Source organism: Marmota monax, unplaced genomic scaffold (assembly GCF_021218885.2).
Source record: "Marmota monax isolate L192 unplaced genomic scaffold, Marmota_monax_Labrador192_F-V1.1 WCK01_AAM20220418_F8-fsc00015, whole genome shotgun sequence".
In the NCBI taxonomy this organism is placed as follows: domain Eukaryota; kingdom Metazoa; phylum Chordata; class Mammalia; order Rodentia; family Sciuridae; genus Marmota; species Marmota monax.
The window spans coordinates 23,589,245-23,606,759 of record NW_026692194.1 but is presented as its reverse complement, the minus strand read 5'-3'; the positions used below and the strand labels follow the sequence as shown (position 1 = coordinate 23,606,759).

General features: G+C 38.4%; 1 protein-coding gene across 7 annotated transcripts in view; it reads left to right on the top strand.

Moving 5' to 3' along the window:
- Mta3 (metastasis associated 1 family member 3) overlaps positions 1 to 17,515 on the top strand; it is a 187,184-nt gene that overhangs the window by 59,617 nt on the left and 110,052 nt on the right. For all 7 annotated transcript variants that reach the window (XR_009225191.1, XM_058573549.1, XM_046425190.2 and 4 more), the window contains exon 4: positions 16,317 to 16,443. Coding sequence is in view for 6 of the 7 variants with exons in the window: in XM_058573549.1 (XP_058429532.1) it covers positions 16,317 to 16,443 (127 nt within the window). In the remaining variant the exon portion in view is untranslated. The remainder of the gene's footprint in view (positions 1 to 16,316; positions 16,444 to 17,515) is intronic.

Genomic DNA, 17,515 nt, shown 5'->3' with positions numbered 1-17,515 from the left:
TATTAAATTTCTTGTCATGTAAGTAACTCTAATCAGGACAGGAAAAGATGACAGGATTATGAGAAAAAATTTTTTTTTTTTTTGAGATTAAACCTAGGGCCTTGTGCATGCAAGGCGACACTACACCCACTGAGCTATGTCCTCAGCCTGTGGGAAGTTTTTAGAATGATGAAGCTTGTTAGTAAGAGATTCCCAGAAGGAAAGATACTGCAGCAAATGGCCGTAGGAAATGTAATGGTAATTCTGTACCCCACAGCTGACTCTTGTTTCCAGTGTTGTCCATGATAGACTTTAAATTTTTTGACCTTTGGTTTTCCAACTGGATAAAACTTGGAAAAAAGTTATATCCTATAATATGATGTTCTGTGTTTCTTATATTGATAATTTATTAAAACATTATTTACAAGTTTAAATAGAGTTTATCATTATAGAATTATTTTCGATTACTTAGTATTTGGACATAGGAAAAATATAAAATATTTATATTAAAATATATGTACTGCCATGTACCACCACACTGGCTGGCATGTAGAATTTTTAAAGATTTTTAATATGTGTTCCCAAAGAGCTTTCCAGAAACTATGTCAGTTTTACTTTCACATTCAGTTGTACTGGGGATTGAACCTAGGGGTGCTTAACCACTAAACTACATCCCAGACCTATTTTTTAATTAATTTTGAGACAGGGTCTTGCTAAGTTGCTTAGGACCTTGTTGGCTTTGATCCTTCTGTAATAGGCTTCTTAGTTGCTGGGATTATGGGTATATGCTACAGCAACTGGCAGCATTTAGTCTTTTCCTATAGTTTCTTGTAGAAGTTTTATAACTTAGAAATAAGTTATTCATTTTTTAGTCAATTTTTATATGTGGTGTGTGCTACAAATCCATGTTCTGTTTTTGATTGCTTTTGTCTTTGTTAAATCAGCCGATCATATATGTGTTGGTTTATTCTGAATTTACTATTCTGTTCTAATGATCAAGTTGTCTTCCTTTGTCAACAACATGCTTTTGATTATTCTACCATTCTTTTTTTGTATTTTATTTTTTGGTACTGGGATTGAACCTAGGGCCTTGGTGCGTGGTAGTCGTGCACTCTACCAGAGTTACACCCCCAGCCTAGATTACTGTAGTTTTAAAATTCTTCTTGAAATTAAATAACCCCTGGGCTTAAGCGATTTTCTTGCACCAGCCTCTCCAGTATCTGGGACTACCGGGGTATGCCACTGCTCCTGGCTGTGGATATTTTTGTATTCCTGTAAATCATCCTGAACTTTGTTCTGAGATGCAGTTAAATTACTTGGAAACAGCTTGATCTTTTGGTTGTTGCCTTTATGATTTGGTAAGTAGGTATGAAGGGCTTAATTATTATTCCCCATTACTAAGGCAAGGTCTTTCTGTGCACTGTACCCAGTATACCCTGAATGCACTGGGGTGTGACTGGGAACAAACAAACTCTATCGCCCTGTGTGAATAATGGGTACAGTTCCCTGGAACTCTTTCTAGTGATTCTTCCTGGCCTCTGATTGTTCACATGAGTGCACCCATGGGCACTGTGCTCCAGGAACCCTCTGCAGCTCTCCAGGTTTCTGCTCTGTTCAGCCTCTTCTCTGATACTTTGTCCTCTGAGCTCTAGTTGCTTTCATCTTCCAGGTCTCTCTCAACTCTGAGAGTACAGTTTCTCTTCCCTGTGCTGTTGCTCGGAAACTCTCAAGAGTCAGCAGGGCCAGTTTTAGGGCATTTCTCATTTGTTTTCTGTCTTTCAAGGATTATTTTCCTTCATTGCTTAATACCTTAGTGGTCTATTGTTGAGAAAACTTATGTTTTATGTATTTTGTGTGCTCAGTAATTAATAATTTTGTTACCAATAGTAGGATAGATCTGGTCCCTGTTTAAAAGTTTTAAATACAGGCATAAAATACAGTGAATGGTTAAAGTGAGTAGATCAATAAATTTTCATGTATGTATACTCTTATATCATTACCACTCAGATCAAGATAGAGAAACTTAGCCAGGTGTGGTGGTGCACGCCATAATTGCAGCAACTTGGGAGGTTGAAGCAGGAGGATTGCAAGTTCAAGGCCAGTCTTAGGAATTCAGTGAGGTCCTAAGCAACTTAGTGAGACCCTGTCTCAAAATAAAAAGGGCTTAAGTTGTGGCTCAGTGGTTAAGTGCCCCTGGGTTCAATCCCTGGTCGCCCTCCCATCCCTCCTCACTCCCCAACCAAAAAATAAACTTTCCAATACTCCCTTGATTTCCTTGTGCCTCCTCCTGGTTGTTATCATCCTCACCTTCTGCAGGGTGGCTATGCCATTCACCTATTGATGAATAATTGGGTTATTTCCAGTTTTTGAATAAAGCTGCAAGGTTTTTGGTGTGCTTAGCTCTCATTTCTCTTGGGTAATACCTAGAGGTAAAATTGTTGGGTCAAATTGTGGGTAAAACTTTCTTTTATAGGTATTACCAAATTTTCCAAAGTACTTGAACTGATTTTTATTTCCTCTGTTCATGTATGAGAATTTCTAGGTGAGTTGTGTTTTTTAAGGAGACTTGGTGTTTTCAGTCTTTTGAATTTTAGCCATAATGGTACCACATAATAGGCCAAACTTGAGTAATATGAGGGCTGAGATGCCCAGCTGAACAGTTGCTTGAAACCACGGAGTTCTCTGGAAAGGGACTTTCAGTTTTAAAACAAAAGATAGTCACCCTAAGGAAACTTTCAGCTGACGTGGTAGGCAGGATGTGGTGGTGGAAATAGGACATTCACACATGAGCCCAAGTTTGAGCTCTCCTCACTTGGAGATTTTCTTCTCCAGTTACAAAAAATAGGGACCCACACACCCCCTTTCCCTGCTAGATGTTGGCATAAATATGTGTCTTCAGAGAAGCTTCTGCTGGCTCCTCAAGCTCTGTCAGCCCTTGTTCTGGAGCACCCTTCCTCTCTTTATGGTATTTACTATGTTCAGAAGTGTATACCATCTTCTTACCTGGAACCCAGAGTGAACTGTAATCTTAATCAGGGAGGACTATTTATTTATTTAGGTACTAGAGATTGAACCCAGTTGTGCTTAGCCACTGAGCCACATCCCAAGCTGCCGCAGTCTGCCTGGGCACAAAATAACCGAGCCGCCACAAAGCCTTGTAGATACAAACAGCAACTCTTTATTCCCAAACTCTCAATGGCACTCTACGCACACTTCCCTGGAACACACTCCCTCCACCGGCTCTGCAGGACAATTCTCCTGGAACCCCGGGAGAACTCAATGGGAAAGTAGCAGGCACCAGGATCTACCCTAATCCAGGAGCTGCCCTATTCCCAGCAGGATCCGCCCTAATCCCGGGAGTCGACCTATTCCAGGGTTACCTTTCAACCATTCCCTCTAGCAAAATGCCAGGCATCATTCCGACTAAACTGTGGCTCTCAACACCAAGCCCTTTTTATTTATTTACTTATTATTTAGAGACAGGGTCTCCCTAAGTTGCTTAGGGCCTCAATAAGTTGCTGAGGCTGATTTTGAACTTGCAATCCTCTTGCCTCAGCCTCTTGAATTGCTGGGATTTCAGGTGGGCACCACTGTACCTGGCTCAGGGCAGGACTTTTATATCTTTCTGAAAAATGTCCTCAAACACATGGGGAGGCATATCAGTAAATTTTGTTTCTTTTTTTAAAAAAAGTTTTTTTTCAGTTGTTATGGACCTTTATTTATTAATTTATATGTGGTGGTGAGAATCGAACCTAGTGGCTCACCCATGCTAGGCAAGCACTATACCACTGAGCCACAACCTCAGCCCCAATTTTTCTTTTTGTTGTTTCCTGGGCATTGGGTAGGGAGACGATAGGAGTTCAGATAAAATGTATATGGCAGGGCAGATCCATAGGAGATTTATAACCAGGAAAATTTTTGTACAGAGTGATGGTTGGAAGTTAGAGAAGTGGGGAAGAAACTTGCAAGTTGTATGTTGGGAAGATGCTGGAGGCTGTGTTGGTGATAAATTAGAGAGAATGATTTTCTGGTGGTGGTGGATAATTTGGTTACTCCTAATTCTTTTATTTTGTTTCTTTGGTTTTACAACTTAGCAAGTGGAAAATTGCATGGTGGCATGTTAAGGCTGTATAACGTTCCAGATGGACTTTGAATTTATTATAAGATTTGACAGCCTTTGCCAGATGAGTTGTCTTATAATAAATGTAAAGCAGAAATAGCCTAAATTTCTTGTGGGATCCTGACTTGCTGTAGAACAATTTATGAGTCATTATATCTCACAATGTGAAGATAAAATTTCTGTGACAGGTTTCTTAAAGGCAGTACAGTAAAAAACTCCTGGTTTAGCCAGTTTTTTCTTTTCCGCTTAGTCTGTTAATGCTCCTGACCTCCTCCTCAAGGAGCCTGTGAGGTCAAAATTAAGATGACACTAAGCTGGCATTTAACTGTTTTACCACTTCTATGTGAGTACATTCCAGAGACTGTGATGCTGATGACATCATCCCTCTCCCTGCTAATGGAATGTGCGCTTGGGATTTCTTGTATGTTAAAATTTCTACATTGATTTCTGAAACAGTAAATATTGGTAGATGTAACCCACACAAATGAAAGCTCTCTGAGGTCCTCAATAGGACTTAAGAGTGTAAGTGGTTCCTTAGACTAAAAAGCTTGAGAACTGCTGCTGGCGTAGGTGTTCTGCCAGAAAAAAAAAGTGTTAAAAATTGTGTTATAAAACATTTAATAAGGACTCTTTATATTTGTTTTTGTTTATTATTATTATTATTTTGTGGATGGACATCAAACACAGCAGTGCTCTACCACTGCGCTACATCCGCAGACCTCTTATTCATTTTTTTATTTATTTATTTTTTTTATTTTTAAAGAAAGAGTGAGAGAGAGTGAGAAAGAGGGAGCGAGAGAGAGAATTTTAATATTTATTTTTTAGTATTTGGCAGACACAACATCTTTGTCTGTATGTGGTGCTGAGGATCGAACCCGGGCCGCACGCATGCCAGGCGAGCACGCTACCGCTTGAGCCACATCCCCAGCCCCTCTTATTCATTTTTAGCTGTTGAATAGCACTGTATTATATGACTATTCTGAAATTCATCTTTTGTTGACCTTTTCCCCTTCATTTGCCTCTTTTGGATGGGTTTAACTTTTTTTAAAAATTGAGATATAATTCATCCCTTAAAAAATATGTACAATTCAGCTGGATGCAGTGGTGCATGCCTGTAATCCCAGTGGATTGGGAGACAGGCAGGAGAATCACAAGTTCAAAGCCAGCCTGAGCAACTGGGTGAGGCTTTAAGCAACTTAGCAAAACTCTGTCTCAAAATAAAAAATAAAAAGGGGTTGGGGATGTGGCTCAGTGGTTAAATGGCTGTGGACTCAATCCCTGATACCAAAAGAAGAAAAGAAAAAAGGTATAATTCAGTGCTTTTTAGAATATTCACAAGTTCATGTAGTCGTTACTGTTATTTAATTTCAGGACATTTTAATTAGCTCTAAAAGAAACTCTATCCATTAATAGTCCCCATTTCACCTTCCACTGGCAACTACTAATCTACTTTTTCTCTCTGGATTTGTATATTCTGAATATTTCATATAATGGGATCATTTTTGGTTTTAGTTGTATAGTATTATTTTGATTATAGCACTTCTGTTTTGTGTGAAATATAGTCAATTGTAGCATCGTGATGTTTCAGTCACAATGAACCAGACATAATAAATGTGATCCCATCAGACTGTAAGGGAGCTGAAAACTCCCTATTACTTAGTATTTTTTAATCTACTCCATGTTTAGATATGTCTAGACATACATACATATTGTTATAATTGCCTGTAGTATTTACTACTGTTTGGGACGTGCCATACAGTTTTATAGCCTGGGAGCAACAAATAGGCTTACCATATAGCCTCAGTGTGTAGTAGGTTACGTACACCAAATGGTTTATGTGAGTACCCTCTCAAGTGACTCGAGATTTTAATCTCGTTGTGGCTTTGATTTGTCTTTCCCTAGTACTGTGACGAATAGAATTGAATAATTGGGGGGGAATATTGGGGATTGAACCCAGGGGTGCTCTATCACTGAGCTATATCCCCAGCCATTTTTTTTTTAGTTGTAGATGGACACAATACCTTTATTTTATTTTATTTATTTTTATGTGGTGCTGAAGATTGAATCCAGTGCCTTTCACATGCTAGGCAAGCAGTCTACCACTGAGCCACAACACCAGCCCCACCCCAGCCATTTTTTATTTTGCAAGATGTCAATTGCAAAATTATTTAGGACATCACTAAGCTTCTCAGGTTGGCCTTAAAGTTGCTAACCTCCTGCTTCAGCCATCCAATCCCATCATTGGGATTACAGGCATATGCCACCATGCCCAGTTGGAATGTATTTTCACATGCTTTGCCCACTACTTAATTGGGTTGTCTTTTTTTTTGTTTGTTCGTTTTTTGAGATGGGGGTCTCACTTTGTTGCCCAGGCTAGACTCAAACTTGAGATTAGCATCAGTTACCTCAGTAGCTGGGATTACATGTATGCACCTTTCACCCACTTGAGTTTTTAAAATTTTTGAATTGTAAGCGTTGTTTATGTATTCTGGATACCAGACCCTTGATTTGCAGATGGCTTTTCCTCTGGTTGTCTCTTTGCACTTTTTTTTTTTTTTTTTTAAATTGAACAAACCCTTGTATGAAGGACTGACTTTCAGCCTATCACTGAAAGGATGAGGGAGCTGCTTTGCTGTATACAAAACCTTGACTATCTAGAAGCAGGTCTTCTGTGACTGATTTAGGGCCTCATTTCCTATGAATATGTAATGATAGAGGATAGATCCTTTTCTGGCCACACCCTGTTTTCCAGTAAGAAAGAACTCTGCTCCAGTTGTTGGTCCACTTGTCCTCATCCATGTGCACATGGAGGATGGGGTATGGGATTATGATGGTGGAACTGACTGAGGAGGCTTCTTTGGTACTGCTGTATCCTTTCAGTCTCCTTGCTGTTTTCTTTCTGTTTATCTCCTCTTTTTTTTTTTTTCCTTCCTGAACCAGGGATTGAATGTGCGTGCCATCCAAGTGTACTACCATTTAACCACATCCCCTACTTTTTTTGTGTGTGTGGTGCTGGAGATTGAACTCAGGATGTTAGGCATGTTAAGCATGCACTGCCACTGACCTATCTCACAGTACTGCCTTCTTAGAAATTTTTATTTTGAGACAGGATCTCACTAAGTTGCTCAGGCTGGCACCAAATTTGTGATCCTCCTACCTCAGCCTCCTGAGTAATTTTTATTACAGGTGTGTTCCACCACACTTGGTTTCCTTGCTTTCTTGATCGTGTCTTTTTATGCACAAACATTTCAGTATTAAGTCCAACATACCTATTTTTTCTTAAGTTGTTTATGCATTTCAGTATTATAGCAAAGAAGCCTTTGCTTAGTGTGAGGTCTTGAAGATTTGTAACTACATTTTATTCTAAGAGTTTTAGCTCTTACATTTAGTTCTTTGATCAATTTGGAATTAATTTTTGTATATGGTGTGAAGTGTGGGAGTCTAGCTTTGTTCTTTTGCTTGTGGATATCCAATTGACTCAGCACCATTTGCTGAAAAGACTATTCACTATTCTTTCCCCCAGTGACGTGTCTTGGCATTTTAGTTTAAAATCAACTGACCATGAATGTGTGGGCTGATTTCTGTATTCAGTTATACTACATTGATCTGCATGTCTGTCCTCAAAGTCAGTACCATATAGATTCATTGTTATAATTTTGAAGTAAGTGTGGGTTGTCTTAGTTTGTTCTTATTTAAGATTATTTTGTGCCCCTTAGATGTCCATTTGAATTTTCAGATGAGTGTCAATTTTTGTGAAAAGGGCAGTTGGAATTTTGTTAGAGGTGGCATTGAATCTGTTCATCAATTTGAGAAGTATTGTCATTTTTAACCATATAGCTGTTCCAAACTTTGAACATGGGTTGTCTTTCCATTTATTTGGGTCTTTAAAGATCTTTGGGCAGTGTTTTGCAACTTTTAGCATGCAAGTTTTATCTTTTGTTAAGTGTATTTGTAGGTATTTTATTCATGTTGGTGCCACTTTAAGTGGAATTTTTCCTTAATTTCAGTTTTAAATTGTTCACTGCTAGTGATAGGAGAGTAATTGCCTTTTATATATTATTTGCTTTTAAGCTGTGAAATTGTTTCTTTTATTTATTCATACAGTTCAAAATCTAATTTGTCAAAATCCTATAGTTAAATTTAATTTTAAGAATATATAAAAAAGCCTTTTTGGATACTAGGCATCAAGCCCATGGGACACTTTACTACTGAGTTACATCCCCAGTCCTTTTTAATTTTTATTTTGAGGCAGGGTCTCACTTAGTTGCTCAGCCTGGCCTTGAGCAGTTCTCTCGCCTCAGCCTCCCAATTTGGGATTTCAGGCATGTGCCACCATGCCTGGTTTACCAGACATTTTTCTTTTCTTTTTTAATTTATTTTTTAGTTGTAGTTGGACACAATACCTTTATTATATTCATTTATTTTTATGTGGTGCTGAGGATCAAACCCAGGGTCTTGCACGTGCGAGGCAAGTGGTCTACCGCTGAGCCACAACCCCAGCCCAACCAGCCACTTTTCTATATGGTTTATAATAGCTGTTATTTTATCGCTGTGGGTACTCTCTTATTAAAATAGACATAAGGGTGCTTGAGAATAACTGTGGAAGACTGCTTTTCCCTGCTACCTGTACCCCCACCCCCCATCTCCCAAACTAATGTGTAGAAATTATAATTCTGACCTAACTAAAAATCACAGTTTCAGTTAAGTACCTAGAAATGGTAATGGCTTTCCTTCCCTGGGTTCTGTTCCCTTTTCCTCAGTTCCTCTGTGTCATAAGGCCAATCTCTAAAAGTTTGTCTGAGGCTCTGATTGTAATCTGCTGCAGAGACTGATCTCTGAATCCCACAGCTCTGGTCCTCCAGAGCAGTTGGCTAGTAACATTTCTTTGAACCTTGCTTCCTGGACTTTGTGTTGCCCTCATCCCATCCCCTCTCAGTTTAGGGATGTAACTAGGCTTGTAGAGCTTTTGTGATGGTGGCTTCTTTCTCATCTTGCAGCCTAAAATTTTAAAATGTATAGGAACCTTGTTAAATCACGCGTTATATGGCCCATACAGCTAAAATAGAAGCTCTAAGTGTAGCAATGGCTACTGCTCTTTAAAAATCCAAGAAGCAGGGCCTGTACTCTGGTATGAAGGTGGTACACACCTATACTCCCAGCGGCTTAGGATCTGAAGCTGGAGGATCAAAAGTTCAAGGCCAGCCTGAGCAATGTAAGGAGGCCTTGTCCCAAAATACAATAGGCCTAGGGATTTGGTTAGTGGTAGAGTGCCCATGTATGGCAAAACAAAACAAAACAAAAACCCCAAGAAATACTTTTGTACAGTTTCCTTCTGTCTTCTTTCTCTTCTCCCTTTCCCCAGTGCCATATTACTAATAAGCCGTGTGCTGACACTTTTTCACCTACAAAGAAAATATAGTAAATAATAAGGTATTCAGTGCCTTCTGTTGCTTTGTAGTGGTTGTCTTCTACTTTAATAACTTTAATAAGATAACAAATATGGAATTCCATGAAACCTGGTAAAATGGTTTTAAAAATTACATAGATATTAGCATGTACATATGTATGTCTATGAATATATACATATATATACATACACACACACACACATTTGCCATGCTGGAAATCAGGCCCAGGATCTAATGCATGCCAGGCAAGCGCTCTACCACTAAGTTAAGCCCCCCAGCCCACTGTACATAATTTTAGTTAGGGTAGTTGTATTTGCTCTTTCAAAATTTTTGTTGTCTAAATGCTAAATTTTGTCAGTGTTTTTCAGTGTTTTTAGGATGTTGGTGGCGTGAGAGTCATTCGTTCATTCCTACTTAAAAGTGGTGCAAATTTATAGAAATATATATAATATAAATGGAATTTCACTAGTAAATTTTTCTTTTCTTTTTTTTTAGAGAGAGAGAGAATTTTTAAATATTTATTCTTTAGTTTTCGGTGGACACAACATCTTTATTTTTTATGTGGTGCTGAGGATCGAACCCAGTGTCCCGTGCATGCCAGGCGAGCGCGCTACTGCTTGAGCCACATCCCCAGCCCCTCACTAGTAAAATTTTAAAAAGGGTTTCTTTAGTGAACTTCACAATGGAAAGATATTTTTGTGGTGATTTCTATTTTCAGTTAGATTGGACTTGAGAGCTTTTAGTTCTTTTTTTTCTTTCTAAAAATATTTTTAGTTATAAATGGACACAATACCTTGATTTTATTTATTTTTTATGTGGTGCTGAGGATTAAACCCAGTGCCTCATATGTAGGTAGGCACAGTGCTACCACTGAGCCCTAGCCCCAGCCCCGCTTTCAGTTCTTGTTGTCTGTACTTCTGGGGTTGTATAAGAAAGTAAGATTTGATGCTGGAGGTGTAGCTCAGTGGTTGAGCACTTACTTAGCATGCTGAGGTCCTGGGTTCAATTCTTAGCACCATAGAAAAGAAGGAGGAAAAACAAAACAAAACAAAACTGCTGTTATTATTTGAGGTGCTTGTTGATGTTTTAGCTCTATTGGATATACATTTGTCACATCCTAATTAGGTAAAGTATAATTTTGTATGTGGTGTTTGCTGGTGCTAATAGTGCCAATGTAGCAATAATGTTATTGATCTCCACTGGTGAAATGTTATTAGACCCGCAAGTAAATGGCTCCTTTAGTGCTATATTTCTCTTTGAGTAGTTCATTAAAAAGAACATTTAAAGACTCTTCAATTGTCATGTTCTTTCTTTGAGCCTGGTGAGTCAAACCCTCCTGTCCCCCTTCCTCTCTCTCACCTTTCTTTCCTTTTTCTTTTTTTTTTTTTTTTTTTTTTTTTTTTTTTTTTTTTTTTTAAAGAGTGAGAGAGAGAGTGAGAAAGAGGGAGAGAGAGAGAGAATTTCAATATTTATTTTTTAGTATTTGGCAGACACAACATCTTTGTCTGTATGTGGTGCTGAGGATCGAACCTGGGCCGCACGCATGCCAGGTGAGCGCGCTACCGCTTGAGCCACATCCCCAGCCCATCCTTTTTCTTTTTGGTGGTGCTAGGGATTGAACCCAGGGCTTTGTACCTGCTAGGCAAGAGCTCTACCACTGAGCTACTTCCCCATTCCCAGCCCTAGGTGAGTTTTGTTTGTTTGTTTGTTTTTTGATACTGGAGATAGGACCCAGGGGTACTTTGCCACTGAGCTACATCCCCAACTCTTTTTATTTTTAATCTTGAGACAGGATCTCAAGTTACTTTGGGCCTCCCTAAGTTACTTTGGGCCTCCCTAATTTGTTGAGGCTGGCTTTGAACTTGTGATCCTCATGCCTCAGCCTCCCGAGTTGCTGGGATTACAGGTGTGCACCACTGTGCTCAGCTAGGTGAGTCTTTTAAATCAAATTTTCAGATTCATTTTCAATTAATAGTTTTAAAAGTTTGAAAGTAGGACCAAGTGCCACAGTGCACACATGTAATCTTAGCTACTTGGGATACTGAGGCAGGAGGATCAGAAGTTCAAGGTCAGCCTCAGCAAATTTGTAAGGCCCTAAGCAACTTAGTGAGATCCTGTCTCAAAAAATAGAAGCCGGGTGCAGTGGTGCATGCCTGTAATCTCAGCGATTTGGGAGGCTGAGGTAGGAGGATCACAAGTTCAAAGCCAGCCTCAGGAACTTAGCGAGGCCCTAAGCAACTCAGTGAGACCCTGTCTCTAAATAAAATACAAAAAAATGGGGGGGGGGCCTGGGGATGTGGCTCAGCAGTTAAGTGTCCTTGGGTTCAATCTCTGGTACCAAAAACATAATAAACAAACAGACAAAAAGGCAGGGATGTAGCTTAGAGGTAGATTGCCTCTGGGTTCTATGCAGAGTACCTAGGGTGGTGGTAGGTGGGGTGGGAATAAAATTTTGGAAGCAGGAAAGATCTGACAGCCCACTACTTGCCTTTATGTAGTTAAAAAAGAACTGCTACAATTTGGGGGATTCTATTTGACAAAAATCCCTTTTGTGGACTTGGTTCCTGAAATAATTGTAAGAAACAGAAATATCTTGCTGTGTGCATAGAATCCATTCTTGTCTGAACATCAAGGCTTCCAAAGGATATCCAGATGTTCTAGGTTGACCCTTGTGCTCTTCTTGCTGGTGAGGATCCAGCCCACCTACTTCCACTCTTGAGTTCTCGGTGCTTTTACTGTTTTTCCATACACGATCTGCTCCACGAGGGGTTGCAAAGACCTGTGAGGTATTCTGTTTTTAAAAAGTATGTAACTCGGGGCTGGAGTTTTGGCTCAGCTGTAGAGCGCTCGCCTAGCACGTGTGAGGCGCTGGGTTTGATCCTCAGCACCACATAAAAATAAAGAAATAAAATTTATTTATTTATTTGTGCTGAGGATCAAACCCAAGGCCTCACACCTGCCAGGCAAGTACTCTACCACTTAGATACAGCCCCATCCCACTTTTTCTTTTCTTTTTAAACATCTACTTTCCATGTTCTTCCTTCCTTTTTTCATACCAGTGATTGAACCTAGGGTTGCTTACCCTTAAGCTACATCCCCAGACCTTTTTTATTTTTTATTTTGAGACAGCGGCATGCTAAATTACTGAGGTTGGCCTCAAACTTTTGATCCTTTTGCCTCAGCCTCCTGAGTTCCTGGAATTACAGGCATGTGCTACCACACCTGGCTCTCCATTTTTCTTTTTTCTTTTAGTCTAGGGATTGAACCTCTGAGCACTTTACCACTGCTACATTCCTATTGCTTAAATTTTATTTTGAAACAGGGTCATACTAAATTACTGAGCTGGCCTCAAACTTGTACTCCTCTTGCCTCAGCCTCCCAAGGGTCCATCTTCTTGTTTGGTCAAAATTCCTTTTTTTTTTTCCCCTTGTAATGGAAATTGGACCCAAGGGCCATTTTTTTTTTACAACATTATTTGTATGCCTTTATATTACTTATTTTTATGTAGTGCCGAGGATTGAACCCAATGCCTTGCACATGCTAGTGGTAGCTCTTGCACTACCACTGAGCCACAACCCCAGCCCACTAAGGGTGATTTTATCATTAAGCTACATCCCCAGTTATTTTTGTTTTTTCCACATTTTTAATTTGTATATTATAGTTGTACATATTGGTGGGATTTATTAGTACATAATTGTACATGCACACAATATAACAACATAATTTGGCCAATATTACTCTCTAGCATTTGTCTCCTCCCTCTCTACCTTCCATCCCCTGTTCCCTTTCCTTTACTTATCACCCTTTTGATTCCCCCCATTTCCTTTTTCTCTTTCATATATGACCCTTGATCTTCGTGTTTGACTTATTTTGCTTAACATAATGTTCTCAAGTTCCATCTATTTTCCTGCAAATGACATAATTTCATTTTTCTTTAAAGCTGAATAAAACTCCATTGTGTGTATATACCATGTTTTCTTTATCTATTCATTCATTGATGGATGCCTAGGCTGGTTCCATAGTTTGGCTGTTGTGAACTGTGCTACTATAAACATGGGTATACATGTATCACTGTAGTATGATGACTTTAATTCTTTAGAATAAATACTGAGGAGTGTTATAGCTGGGTCATATGGTGGTTCCCTGTCTACTCTTTTGAGGAACCTCCATGCTGATTTCCACAGTGGTTGTACTAATTTATAATCGCACCAACAGTGTAAAAATGTTCATTTTCCTCCACATACTTGCCAACATTTATTATTTTTTCCACTTTTTTATTGATGCATTATAGTTGTACATAATGATGACATTTGTTGTTACCTGTTCATACATGCACACAGTATAACAGTATAATTTGATCAGTATCACACTCCTCAGCACTTCCCTCCTCCCTCTCTGCCTCCCACCCCCTGGTCACTTCCAGCATTTATTATTGATTGTATTCTTGAGAACTATTCTGACTGGAGTGCAATGAAATCTCAGTGTAGTTTTGATTTGCATTTCCCTAATTGCTAATGATGTTGAACCTTTTAAAAATATATTTGTTGGCCATTTGTGTTTATTCTTTTGAAAAGTGTCTGTTTAATTCATTCACCCATTTATTAAAATTGGGTTTTTTTGTCATTAAGTTTTTTGAGTTTTTTTAATATATTCTAGATGTTACTCCTCAGTCAAAAGAGTAGCTAGCAAAATTTTTCTCTCATTCTGTAGGTTCTTTACATTCTTAATTGTTTCCTTTGCTATGTGGAAGCTTTTTAATTTGATGCTGTCCCATTTATTAGCTCTTGGTATTATTTCCTGAGCTTTAGGGGTCCTATCGGGAAAGTCATTGCCTAAAACCAATTTGTTGGAGTGTTGATCCTACATTTTCAATTAGGAATTGCATAGTTTCTGGTCTAATTCTGAGGTCTTAGATCCATTTTGAGTTGATTTTTGTGCAGGGTGAGAGATAACGGTCTAGTCTCATTCTTCTACATATGGATAACCAGTTTTCCCAGCACTATTTGTTTAAAAGGCTGTCATTTCTCCAATATGTATATATATATATATTTGACACTGTTGTTAATGATCAGATGACCATATATGTGTGGGTTTGTCTCTATGTCTTCTATTTTATACCTCAGTGTATATGTCTGTTTTTCTGCCAATACCATGACATTTTTGTTACTACAGCTCTGTAGTATAATTTGAAGTCAGGCATTGGGATGCCTCCAGCGTTGCTCTTTTGGCTTAGAATTGCTTGGTCTATTCTGGGTTTTCTATTCTTCCAAATGAATTTTAGGACTTTTTTTTTTTTTTAAATATTTTTAGTTGTAGATGGACACAATACCTTTATTTTATTTATTTATTTTTATTGGTGCTGAGGATCGAATCCAGTGCCTCCCACGTACTAGGCAAGCGCTTTACAACTGAGCTATAACCCCAGCCCAGGACTGTTTTTTCCTAGTTCTGTGAAGAATGTCATTGGTATTCTGACGACGACTGCATCAGATCTGTATACTGCTTTTGTTTGTATGGCCACTTTAACAATATTAATTCTGCCTATCCATGAACATGGGAGGTCTTTGCATCTTCTGAGGTTTTTAAAAATATTCTATAATTTTCATTGTAGAGGTCTTTCATCTCCTTGGTCAAAATTATTCCTCGGCAATTTTTTTTTTTTGAAGCTATTGTGAATGCAGTTGTCTCCCTGATTCCTTTCTCAGCACATTTATTACTGCTATATAGGAAAGCTATTGATTTTTGTATGTTGATTTTGATTTTGTAATCTGTTACTTTGCTGAATTTGTTTATTAGTTCTAAAAGTCTTTTGGTGTAGTTTTTGGATCTTCTAAGTATAGGATCATGTCATCATATTCTTATCAGGCAAGAGAAAGAAATTGCATTAGGGATATTGGTCTGTATTTTTCTTTTTTAAAAAATAATACTTTATTTTTTCTATATATTTATTTATTTTTATGTGGTGCAAGGCAGGCGCTCTACCACTGAGCTGTAGCCGCCAGCCCCCTCCTTATCTGGTTTTGAGTGTGATACTGACTTCATAGGATGGATTTGGAAGTGTTCTATCCCTTTGTGTTTCATAGTTTTTAAAACATTTTTATTTGAGGCAAAATTTTTATTTTGACTGAAGGCCTTGCTAAATCTGTGGTTGTTGGGATTACAGGTTGTGGGCCATTGTTCCTGGCTTGGTCAAAATTCTTTTTTTTCTCTACTCAGTGTTTATTTTCATAGAAATATTAATACATTTTGTCACCTTGGTGTAGTTTTATTGGATGAAGAAAATATGAATGCTTGTGTTCCTTCTGCCATTTTACACTTTTTTTTTTGAAATTTTTAATATTTTTTAGTTTTCGGCGGACACAACATCTTTGTTTGTATGTGGTGCTGAGGCTCGAACCTGGGCCGCACGCATGCCAGGCGAGCGCGCTACGGCTTGAGCCACATCCCCAGCCCCAGAAGGAGGCTAAGCGTCCCTGGGTGGGCACGAACATTTTACACTTTTATTTATTTAATTATTTTTTATTGTGCTAAAAATTGAACCCCACGGCTCATGTATGCTAGACACCCACTCTACCACTGAGCTGCACCCCAGTCTGGCTGTTGTTTTTAAATTGGATTTTCTCTTCTTCCTTTGAGGCCCAAAGAACTTAATTTTATTGCTATAATTGAAGTGAAAAATTTAATATATAAATTTAAAATTGATTAGTTTGAAGAGAATATTGAATAAATGTTGATTCAACCTATCTTTTTAATTCTATGTTAATACTCAAAAAGGTGGTAATAATCAATTCTTCAAATTTTATTTGTAGAAGAAATTGAAGAAGAATCTGAAACAACAGTTGAGGCAGACTTGACTGATAAACAGAAACATCAGTTGAAACATAGGGAACTCTTTTTGTCACGCCAATATGAATCTCTCCCTGCAACACATATCAGGTAAGAACTTTTAGAAGTTAATCTAATGTACCCAGTAACATTGTGACCAAAATCAAAGACTTCTTTGAAGCATTTTCCAGACTCTCCTCAGGATCTTGCTTAACTTAGTTTACTAAAGGCTTCATAATGGAATTTTATCTTGAAATTAAAAGGGTATATTGGCATATTAAAGTTCTGCAGTAATGTAACCATTTTAACTTTATTTCATTTCTGACTTTGACAGTTTACTTAAGCATCTGTGACTCTCAGGCATAGTAGTGTCCAGCACACACCATTTTGGGAAATGCAGATCTTCTCCAGAGTCCTAACAAAGTATATGTGTAGTAATTAGAACCCAAAGGCTGGAACCCAAGATTGAGTTGTAGCAGGTGACTCTTGGCCTTTAGGATATATGGCTTTATTAACTCATTTTTTGGCATTTGCTCTGTGCATTGATAGGCTACAAAAGTATTGAAAATCTCAGTCTGTAGTTTATAGTTTAAAGATTGTGCTGGAATAGTGATGGACTTTCATGATCTACTTCTGGTGACAAAATTTAAGCATAGAGAGTTATTTTTCAATGCAATCTGGAATAAGTGCATCTTGGAGATATAACAAAATGTTTGAACTCAAAAGGCAGGAAGATTTGACCCTCAGGGTCAGGAAAGCTTCAGGTAGAGTGTTTACTCACCTTTCATGAGAATGTGGGATGCACATCAGGTAGAGGGAAGAGGTGAGAGTGGGATGTGTGTGTAGGGAACAGCCAGGTTCAGGGTGAAACATGGGAGGGAATGTCATGTTTCAAGTAGGTTAAAAAAATTCCTTCAGGGGCTGGAGTTGTGGCTCAGTGGTAGAGTGCTCACCTAGCACATGTGAGGCACTGAGTTCGGTCCTCAACGCCACATAAAAATGAAATAAAGATATTGTGTGTCCACCTTCAACTAAGAAAATAAATATTAAAAAAGATAAAAATGTTCCTGCAAAAACATATATTTAAAAATAAATTCCTTCAGGCAGTCATGGTGGCACATGCTGTAATCCCAGTAATTCTGGAGGCTGAGGCAGGAGGATCACAACTTTGATCCCAGCCTCA